An 11,425-nucleotide genomic window follows, 5' to 3' on the forward strand; every position below is an offset into this window, starting at 1 on the left:
AAGCTAAATACAGCATATACCATATTACATTCTGAACCTATCTTGCACATATTTTAGGTTTAATATACATGAGTGCATAGATAACCTGAGCCAGGTTTCCCATGGCTGGATTCAGAGTTGGTACAAGAGACCAAGAGTGGAGTAAGAATGAACCCCACAGAGCCAAGCAGTGGTAGTGCGGGCCCTTAATCCCAGCACTTGGGAGGCAGAGACAGGGGCATCTCTATGAGTTCAAGCCCAGCCTGGCCTGCAGTAAGTTCCAGGACAGCCAAGGCAACACAGAGAAACCTCATCTCAAAAAACAAGAACCAAGAATGAACCTTGCAGTACAGAATACAACCAGACAGACGGACTCCTGTTTGTGTACAGATGGACAGATATACAAACACAGAAATATGCATAGTTTATGTACACATGTGTTTCCTAGTTTATCTGCCAAGAGGGCCTTAATCAAAATCAAAGCTTGTTACTCAGGTTAGTCCCCTCCTGTTCAACCACCTTCCAAGTCCTCCACCTTATTTCTGAGCCAGGACTGTCACTGTGGCTCACCTACTAGGCAGGTCCCAGTGCTGGGATTATAGCTGAGTGCCCCATGCCTTTTTATGTGGGGTCTGGGATCCAAACCCACATCTTTATGCTATGTGGTAAGCAGGCATTTATCTGCTAAATCAGCTCCCAGGCCTCATATTAATGGCTTTAGAACACTGACTTCTAAACCTGTTATGGAGCTGAAGTGATGGGTTGGAGGTTAGGAGGACTGAACCCATGCTGTGTAGCTTACAGCTGTCTGTAACTCCACCCCACAGGGTTTGGAGACCTAACACCCTAGTTCTGGCCTCCTCAGTCATGCATACAAATGTGGCATACAAACACACACACACAAATAAACTTTTGAAGTATTTTAAAACTGTTTATAATTCTTATTTTTCTACCCAGAAAGCAGGAATTATAACACTGGATAGCAAAGGAGTTTTGTGGGACTATGTTTTGAAATTTCCTCTGACACACAGAACCCTTTGTGTACATCGCAAGGTTCAGTCAGAAAAATCACACTGTTTGCCACTTTAATTGTTTCTCGCAAAATAAAATTTACCTAGCCTCTTTCTGGCAAGGTTCATGACACTGTTTCTCAGAAATTCACAGACAATAGAACCTATGTAAGTAACAACATCAATAAAAAGAAAAGAGAATCTGCAGGGGAGGAGTGGCTAAAAAACTTTAGGTCAACAGGTTCACTGTATTTTAGGCATCGTATACATACACATGTATGCACCCTTGAATTTAACACATACACAAATCACTCAGGGAATCTGATAAAATAGGAAGATTACAGGATGAAACCCAATTCTACTTACCCAAAAGGCTACAGACAAAAGAATCACAACTCAGCTGAGTTCTAACATTTCTTTCTGTACATTTTAAAAATTTCCCATTTAAAAACAAACAAACAAACAAGCAAACCTGCCAGGCATGGTAAAACACCTATAATCCCAGCACTCACCCAAATCTGTACAACCTGGGAGGCAGAGCTCCCAAAAGTTCCAGGCTAGCCTGGTTACACAGCAAGTTCAAAGCCAGCCTGGGCAACAACACCTTGTCACATACACCAAAAAAATAAAAAAGCTAAAGAAAAAATAATCTTCAACCATCTCTTTCCAAAAGAAACATTTCTTTTTAAACACAGAACTACAGCAGATAGGATCAGGTGAGGCCCTAGCATCCCTGCCCGCGGCTATCTCTTCTTTACACGAAGAGTACTGCACTCAAAAATCACATATTCCCTTCAAACTCACCAGTTAAAAACTGCAATGCCAATTATAGTAACCTATATTTACCACAACCTCAGGAACTCTATGAAAATTGTAGCTTGGTTAATTCTACTCAGAGAGAGAATAGCCTATTGCTAAATTAAAGCTGCTAGTGCAAAGCATATTGAGTTTTCCAAATAGGCATCCAAATATATAGCTTCAGCAGCGTATATAGGATACAAAAAAATAAAGATAAAGAAAGTACAACACAACAAAGATGTTGATTAAAAGAAAAGGAATTTAAGAGTTACTTTTTCTTGCAACTAATGACATAACAAGAAATTGTCACAGTCAGCTTTCTTAGCTAGTGATTTCTGGTCATTCCAGCTTTCTCATTTCCTAGTCTCTTGTGTTCCTTAAAGTGCCTCTTTAGTATATATACACATATGTAATTTATATTTATAATTTATTTATATATACATAATTTATTTAATTTTATTTTATGTACACTGGTGTTAGGGTGTCAGATCCCATGGAACTGGAGCTATATATAGTTGTGAGATGCTTTGTGGGTGCTAGAATTTAACCGGGGTCCTCCGGAAAAGCACCCAGTGCTCTTAACCACTAAACTAAGACCCCTGAAAGTACTTCTTAGTATTACTTCATAGTTATCATTAACTCACAAACCTAAATTGATTTTTCTGAATTGACTTTTTAAAAAGTGATTGTAAAATAAGGAACAAGAAACACCATATTTTTACAATGTCTTTTTAAAAAACATTCTAATTTAATATTAAAAAAACACAATTTTTGTTGTTTTTATTGTTTTGTTTTTCAAGAGAGTTTCTCTGTGTACCAGGCTGGCCCCGAACTCAGAGATCTGCCTGCCTCTGCCTTCACAGTTCTGGGATTATAGGTGTGGACCACCACCCTGGGCTATACTGTGATCTGATTCATAGTAGGCAACAAAACAAAATCCAATTTCAAAAACAGACAGCAAAAGACAATCTTTCACAAATGGTGTACCAAGAAATATTCAGCGGTCACCAACAGGAAAACCGTGATCTGTACCAGACAGATTCTGACTACACACTTATAATCCAGTCAAACTCTCGAGAAACAAAAGCCGGAATAATCCCAAACTAGGGCCAACCTGCACTACATAGCAGAAGGATGTGGCTCAGGGCTAGAACACTGTATAAAGACCTGGGTTAGACTCCTAGCAATGAAGAAAGGGGAGAACCTTCAGCGCTGACTCAACTGTGCCTTCTCAAGGCTCTACCTGTCTCTTGAGTGTTGGGAATCAAATCTCAGACTGCATTCTATATAAGCTTTCTGCAACTGAGCTACATGCTCTGACCAAAACAAATTATAATTTGGTAAATCCTATTTGTAAACTGGAAATTTCCTTTTTAATTTTTGATATATGTTTGTGTGTGTGTATGTGTATATATGTATATGCCAATTAAGAAAATTGGTATAATATATATTATATACATTATATCAGTTAAAAAGAAAATATATATGGTGATGATTAGAATTCAGAGCAATTACCAAGAAAGTCGGTTTTCATTCATCAGACTTCCACTGATCCTATTTCTCTACCTACCACTACTAAATACTGAGATCCTAACAAAGTTCTTCAAATATAAACAAGTTAGAGTATTTTCTATGAAACAGGAAGTTTAGTACAATCCATAAGGCTCCTCTATGTAAACGAAGTTTATGCACATATTTAAAACATGTGCACTAGGGTGAAGAAATGGTTCAGTGGTTAAGAGCACTTTACATTGTTTGAAAGTAAGGTTGGGGGTTTAGCTCAGTATAGAAAACTTGCCCAGTACACACAGGGTTCTCGGTTCTATCTGTGGCCTTGGACACTGTGTGCACAGACGCACACAAAAGATTTCATTCTAAGACTCAAGTCAACTGAATTCCATTAACAACTACAGACTAGGTGAGACTATTAAAGCACATTACCAACGTCTCCCAATCTTCAAGAATTATTCAAGAGCATAATATATATTTAGAGCAGTGGCTCTCAACCTCTGAGTCATGACCCCTTTGGGGTCAAACAACAATTTCACAGGGGTCACATATCAGATATTTACATTACAATTCATAATAGAAGCAAAATTACAGTTACGAAGCAGCAAGGAAAATAATTCTCTGGTCGGGGAGTCACCACAGCGTGAGGAGCTGTGTCAAAGGGGCACAGCACTGGAGGGCTGAGAGCAACACTGCTCTAGAGACTGAACTATCTTGTAACCCACGTGACAAACTTACTAAAAGTTGAATCTAACGAGCAATTTTCAATTATCAAAAAAAAGCAAAATATGATCACATATTTCAAATGTTTGGCCTTAAACTGACTAAAACATTCTTCAAAACAACCTTAGGATGGAAATCTGTGAGGTTCAGATGTGGCTTGGAGGTAGGGGATTAGAACATTTTATTTAACATGTGAGACCTTGGACTTCGTGTCCAAGGCTACAAAAACAATGAGTGAATGGAATCTTTTTAAAATGTTTAAACAGGGCTTGAAGAAACTGATGGCAACCCAAGTCCACACAGGTGGAACTGATGGCTTCAAACTCCCAGCATTATGTTCAGAGATCATGGCTTCAGTTACATGAAACTATTACACAGGTGCATCCTGTCTGGCATTTAACAAAACAAAGACTTGCTCTAGAAACTCAAACACATGGTGATTTTGCTTTTATTTACTTCTTTTTTTAACCCTGTCTGGCCTGGCACTCACTGTATAGACCAGGCTGGTCTTGAATACTGAGATCTGCCTTTACCTCCTAAGTGCTGGAATCTTAATGTATGTGCCATGGAAATTATCTTCATGCAATCTATCCTGATACAGCTTTCCCCCTCTCTTCCTCCCAGGTCCACCCCACCCACACAGCTCTATTCCCCCTCTAAAAAAGTCCCACGAAAACAAATAAGAAGTCATAATATACAAGCAAAAGATCAATAAGGAAAAAAAAAAACGCCCAAACAAAGCAAAATGAAATAAAAGTCTACAAAACTACCACTGAGTTAACTTTGTATTGGTAACTACTCCTGGGAATGAGGCCTACTCAAAAATATAGTTAATATGCCAAGTGAGAGTCTATTGGCAAAAACTCATTTTTCCTTTGCCACGAGGTATATCAATTACAGATAGCTCCTTGATTAGGGGTAGGAGCCTGTGTCCACTTCCCCCCCTCAGTCATAACCCACATATCTAAGCAAAAGGTGTCAAAACTATCAGTTATACCACAGCCAAAAGAACTACTTCTAGAGAATTCTTTCTTTTCATCAATAGTTAGAGACTGATCTGTACGGAGGAATCAACCCCTTCGCCTCCACATTTCTTTTTCTGTATAAAGTTAAATCCAACCCAAAATATCAAATGGCAACCTCATTTCAGAAACTTCCGTAACATAAAAATGAAATTCTGTAACAAAAAACATTTTACATTTCTTAGTCAACACAAATTTACTTCACTATATATACAATGTGTACTAACTTCAAAGATGAACCTAAATTACTATTTTCAGTTTGATATCTTTTGGTATCCTATCTGTAGAGTTTACCTCCTTATATATGAAAGCATAATCCCTTTTCTTTGTACTGTGTTACAATGAAAGCATTTGGAGAAAGGGTAGGAAGTAAAATGACAAAGGGTGCAGAGAAAATAAAAGACAAAACAGCACAAGGAAGGCAAGGTAAAGAAAAGCTAATCCCTCCTATTTCTTGTAAACCCCAAAGCACATGTAAAGTCAGATACCTCAACAGTGATGCTCCTAGAAGTGCCAAGGTCTATATAACAGAATTACTGACTCACAACAACTAGAGAAATACGTTTTGCAATTGCTTAAAATGAGTATGAATTGTGAAAAAATATAACTGCGTACACCTAATCCTCTTGTCTCCACCTCCCTTCCTAGGATTCTAGGTGTGCAGCCTTTGGTCCAGTTGGAAAGAAAATAGCTAAATAATTTCAAAGGTTCTGGTGTGTTTGTTTGTTTTTCACTGTACTATCAAATTGGCTTTATTACTTCTCCTAGCTTTAGATATGGTAGCAACACCTGGAATAGGCTAACTATTGAGACTGCTCCAGCAGGTGATCCCCAGCTAAGCAAGCAGATAAGCAGTCAAGAGTCTGACTTCCTATTATGTGGGTAGCCTGGTTCCTATGTTTACTCTGCATATAGCTACTTATTAACCATTTCTTTGCTACTAATGAATGAGAGCCCAAACAATGTAACTCTTCTACCCACTTACTACAATGTATCTACAGAGCTATGACTCAAAATTGAGGCATTAATACCCTCTAATCCGGCATACACGTTAACACCAGCACTAGGGAAGTTCACAACTAGTCTGGTCTACATAATAAGTTTTAGGTGAACTGGGGCTACACAGTCAAACTATCTCAAAATAAAATCCCCCCCCCATATGTGCAGCACACTCACACAAATCCTCTAATCTAACTTCAATTGCACTGATTCTATAAACTCTACCATATGTATCTTCACTACAACCTTTTTTTCTTGAGGCAGGGTCTATGTAGTCCTGATTGCTCTGTGACTCCTGTGAAGATCAGGATGACCTTGAACTCAGTCATCTGCTCTGTCTCCTGAATGCTGGGTCAAAGATGTGTGCCACCACACTGGGCCCTACAACTTTTATAGAATTCGTCCAATCCTTCTCATGTTACATTTGGAAAAATTCTGAAACAACTATTTCATGCAAAGATGTTATCAATTCAGGTTTTGGGGTTTTGTTTTTTTGGTTTTCCTTTTCATTTGCTTGGTTGGTTTTGTTTGGTTTGCTTGTTTTAAATGTTTACTTATTTACGTATGGGCATCAGAGAGCCATGGCATGTGAAGAGGACAACTTCAGAGAACCATTCTCTCTTCCCATTATGTGGGTCCCAGGGATCAAATTCAAGTCAGCAAGCTTGGCAGCAAGTGTCTACACAACCATCTCACCCACCCTCAACCCAGGTTTTTTTTTTTCTTTCTTTCTTTCTTTTTTTTTGGCTGCTTTGTTTTGTTTTACAAGACAGGGTTTCTCTGTGTAGCCTTAACTATCCTAGAAATCACTATAGACCAGGTTGGTCTTGAACTCACAGAGATCGGACTGTCTCTGCTTCCCGAGTGCTGGGATTAAAGGTGTGTGCCACAACTGCCCGGTTCAACACAAGTTTTTAACTTAAAAATCTATACTTGTTTTAACTACAATGTTTCTTCCATAATTGTCTATTTTATTCTCTATGGTGTTACTGTTTCTTGTCAAGCACATTTATCACTGTAACCACTTCAGTGTCCTACATGACACAAAACACAATGATGACGGATAATATGCAAATACTTAATGTCCAGTGTACCAGAAACCATGTTAAGCTGACATACAGCATCTCACATCAGTTTTAATTTTTAGTAAATATTAGTGTGAGTCCCATTTTACAAGAACAAAAATCAGAACAGAGTAATTTACCTCAGCTCACATTGAGCAACTAAAAGAGTTGGAGTTAACTATACTGTCAGACTCCAGCATCTACTGTGCTGAATTTTACAGTAAGAATATATAAATATATGGATTATGACAGTAATGTGGAGATTACTAAAAACGTAGAGGGTCAAAAGAATTTAATGGAATTGGACCAAGTGTGATATATGCCCATAATTCCAGTGCTTCATTTGGTAAAAGAATGGGAAATCTTGTTGAGGACAAATGAGTTATAAGACCCTGCCTTTAAAAAGAAGAGAGAACACGAAGAGATTGTCTTACACATAAAAATGACTTAACATTTAATTTCTATAAACTTTATTTCTAAGAAATAATATGGTCTGAGTTACAAACTCTAAAACTCCAATATATAAATAAAAAAGGTTAAATTCACATCCATTTTGTCTAAGGTTTTCTGCAGTGGAAGAAATGTTTCCTATTAATGCTGTCCAATATAGTGGACACATGGCATACATCATTTACACTTGAAATGTCTGGAGTGACTCACAGAGTTTTGGACATTTTGTCACCTAAATAGTGTCATGAAGCTAATAGCTACAGCTACTACACTGGATAACACAGGTGTAAAATATGAAATTCCAGAAAAAGTGTAGAAACCCTGCTGATTTGATTTGGGCAGTTCATTAACAGTCAAATCAATTAATATTTCTTTACTATTTCAGCTTCAATTAACTCAATATAAACCTCCAATAGATTTAAACTGATCAAAGTCTTGTACAGTTGTTCCCCCTCCCTCCCTCCCCCCCCCTCTCTCTCTCACACACACACACACACACACACACATACACACTTCCAGGCCTCACGCAATCACCCAGCTGATTAAAGTTCTTGCTTACCTTGATTCTCCACTGCCATTTCTAACACTTTCTTCATCACTGTGTCCATTCATTGTAAATATCAGGTAGTTTTAAAATAAAACACAAATCTTCCCACTTTAAAAAAAGATGAATACAAATGTCAACTTCCTCGAATATCAAAATTTCAAAGATGAATTTTCTTCAACATTCACAGGCTTCCTGGGACTCCTCTCTGAGTAGCCTGGGGAAAATATATTAGAATTAAGAATATATGCTGTAGGAAAAGAAATATACCCGATTTAGAACTCACAGAAATGTGCCTAGGCCGTTCGACTAGAGGTGGCAATGAAGGTGTGTAAGGAAGCCTTTTACTCGCAGTAACTGACCATCTATTAAATACATTCTTAATTGCTTGCTAGAACTTAGCCTGCCACTGCTGTTGCTGTTTTGACAGCGGAATTTAAAGATTTGTTGGGCAAGAGACTTTCCCAGGCTAATTGCTACTGTGTGGCACTGCTTATATAGATACTAAAACAAAGTGGTTCCTTGTGAGACACACAGACAAGCAAAGAGTGGAACATGCTGTTTTATTTGGTAACTTCGCCAAATAAATAGGTGAGAATAAAGGTTACGTTAATGAAGCTCTAATTCCTATTACCAAGAACTTCATATTCCAGCTAAGGAAAGTTTTTAAATCTCCATATGGAAAAGAGTGTCGTAAAAGTTATCATGATCTTGGCAAAAATGCAAACGTCAGGTTTTTAATCCGAGTAAAATGAAAAAAATTATCCAAAAACGCCTTCAAAAACATAAAAGAGTAATACAAAGAATATACACTGTATCTTCTTTTCGAGGCACGCGATTGGGGGGAGGGGGACACCAAGATACAGAATTTCCACCTCTCAAGATTTCACCACAGCACTAGAGTCACCTACAAGCCAACCACGAATAAACAAAGGAGATCTCTGGCAGGGGAGGGAGAGGAAGAAGCGGGGGAAGGAGACGTCAGATCCTTCCCCAAGCCTGAAAGTACCAAGACACACACGGAAAGGCAGAGTTGTCCTCCGACTCCGGCAGAGACTGAACTCTGATTATTTCCACTCCACAGGACAGAGGGGTCAGGCGGGCTGCTGCCACCTCAGTCGGGGCCGGCTCTGCACCCGGTGGATCAGGATTTCGAACCTGCAGAGCGCAGTTCCTCACACCTCCGTGAGGACAGGTTATCTAAAAACCACAGTACTCGACAGCAGCAGTTTTTAACGTTAGCTATTAATACCAGCCCCGGTGAAAGAGCTTTACTACGAAACCGTGTCCAAGTCCTCCACCTCCTTTCTCTCCGGAAAGTCTGCGCTCAGAAAGTTCACTCGCCTGGGCTCTCTTTCCCTTTCACCTTCCTCTCGCCCCTCAAGATGGCTTTCCCCGTCCGCTGGACTTCCTTTCCAGCCTCACCTCCTTTCTCCGCCTCAGCAGCGAGAGCCTTAAGTTCTGCTCCGGGTGCCCGGACTCCCTCCGGACGCTCAACAATGAGAGTCCCCGCAAAGTCGCCCAGGCTCTGCAGCCTGCCTCCCTCCTTCCCTCCCGGTCCGGCAGTTGCCGGGATCCGGCTAAGTTTGCCGGGCGGCGCCGCGCGGAGCCGCAGCACCTTCTCTCCCCGCAGCCGGGCGCCGCGGCCTCCTTCCCGCCTCCCCGCAGACCTCCGCGCGCCCTCCCGGGCTCGCCCGGCCGCCGCCCCCTCCCCCTCGCGCTCCCACGTGCTGGTCCCCGCCGCGCGCCGGGCAGCGCCGCCAAGGCCCGCCGAGGATGCGCCGGGCCGCTCTCCCACGCCCCCGGAGCCGCGCCGGGCCTCACGGGGGGCTTCGCCGGTTCACGGCCTCCCCGGCCTCCCCGACCCATCCTTACCGGCCGGCCTGGGGCGGAGGGTGGCGCGGGCCGGCGCCTCGGGCGGAGGATGCCCCGCGCGGGGCCCGCGATCCTGGACGCCCAGGCCCGCGGGACCCGCGCCGCCGACGGCGGAGGGGGAGGGGAGGTCGCGGGCGGAGACGCGCGGGGGGTGGCGGCGGAGCGGGTCCCACGATCAGTTCATCTCCGGGCGCCGAGGCCGAGCGGGAAGTACCGAGGGCGCCTCCTCCGTCCGCGCTCCCGCCCCGCCGCTTATCGGCCGCCGGCAGCCGCCATGACGCCGAGACCGCGAGCAGGCGCAACCGTCTCCGCCGCGCGGCGCCGCCGAGGTCGCCGTCGCCTCCGCCTCCCGAGCGACGTCACCGCCTGGGCTCACTCCCCCTTCCCGGCGCGCGGCTGCGGCGGCGGCGGCGCGCACGCCCGTCCTTTCCGCCGACGCGCGAGCGCGGGGCGGGGCTGGGCGGGGAGGGGGCGTGGCCGGGCGGGGAGGGGGCGGGGCCGGGCGGGGAAGGGGCGGGGCCGGGCGGCGGCGCGCGCCCCTCCGGGAAAGTCGCTGCGCTCGGGCGGGGGCGCAGCCGGCGGGTCTGGGACCCACGAAGCCCTCCACGGTCGCGCGGGGCTCCCGGAGGTGGGCGCTCCCGTCACCGCACGGCTGCACGGGGACGGACGGCCTTGGGTGTCGGCAGCGCGCGCCGTGCGCCCCGGGTCCGACCTGAGCTGCTGCGTCACCGGGAAGCCTGGGAACCCAGCTATTGGGCAACCTTGTCGCCTCCCGCTGTGTTGCTCTCCCGGTCGACCTGCGGCTAAGTCTCCTCCCGGGCGGGGCGCTAGTGAAAGAGAGGAAAATAAGAGTTGCTGGCTGTTGACATCCCGTGACGCTACTTGATTCGTGTGTGGGCGGCCCATGCCCGGTTCATAAAAGAACTTTTACAGCACTGCCTGGCCAGGGCCCTCCCTGGAGGGCGAGTGGAAGGGTGTCGCGCCGAACTGGAACAAGAAAGGCCACCGGAGGGGCGTTGGTAACTGTCTGGGTTTAAGGTGCTGCACCTTAGCTGACAGTTTCTGTCATTTACTGTATCCGCGGGCTTCAGTGTTTTGGAAACAGGATCTCTTCAAGCATGGTGATGTAGCAATCTATGTATGGTTTTTAATTTTGTTTTTATTACGCTTTTTTGGTTTTGAAAGAGCGTCTTATTATGTAGCCCAGGGTGGCCTCGGGATAATCCTATCGCCTTCAAAGTGTTGTGGTTTCAGGCATGTGCCACCACACTGACCCTTTTTTTTTTTTTTTTTTTTGCAAGTGTTTGGATTTTTTTGTTTGTTTGCTAACTTGTTTTTAAAAAAAAATTCTTTCAACTTCATTTTTCTGGTCTGCAAATTTTAAAACTTTTTTAAAAAGACATTATACAATTAGCGAGCCGTACAGGCACACGCCTTTAATTCCAATACTTG

General features: G+C 43.6%; 1 protein-coding gene across 1 annotated transcript in view; it reads right to left on the reverse strand.

Moving 5' to 3' along the window:
• Chd1 (chromodomain helicase DNA binding protein 1) overlaps window positions 1-10,101 on the reverse strand; it is a 73,559-nt gene extending 63,458 nt beyond the window's left edge. The window contains 2 exon segments of the mRNA XM_038339033.1: window positions 8,114-8,315; window positions 9,974-10,101. Of these exon segments, the coding sequence (XP_038194961.1) occupies window positions 8,114-8,166 (53 nt within the window). The 5' untranslated portion in view covers window positions 8,167-8,315; window positions 9,974-10,101.
• Between the last annotated feature and the right edge of the window lie 1,324 nt (window positions 10,102-11,425).

Source organism: Arvicola amphibius, chromosome 8 (genome assembly GCF_903992535.2).
Source record: "Arvicola amphibius chromosome 8, mArvAmp1.2, whole genome shotgun sequence".
Classification (NCBI taxonomy): Eukaryota; Metazoa; Chordata; class Mammalia; order Rodentia; family Cricetidae; genus Arvicola; species Arvicola amphibius.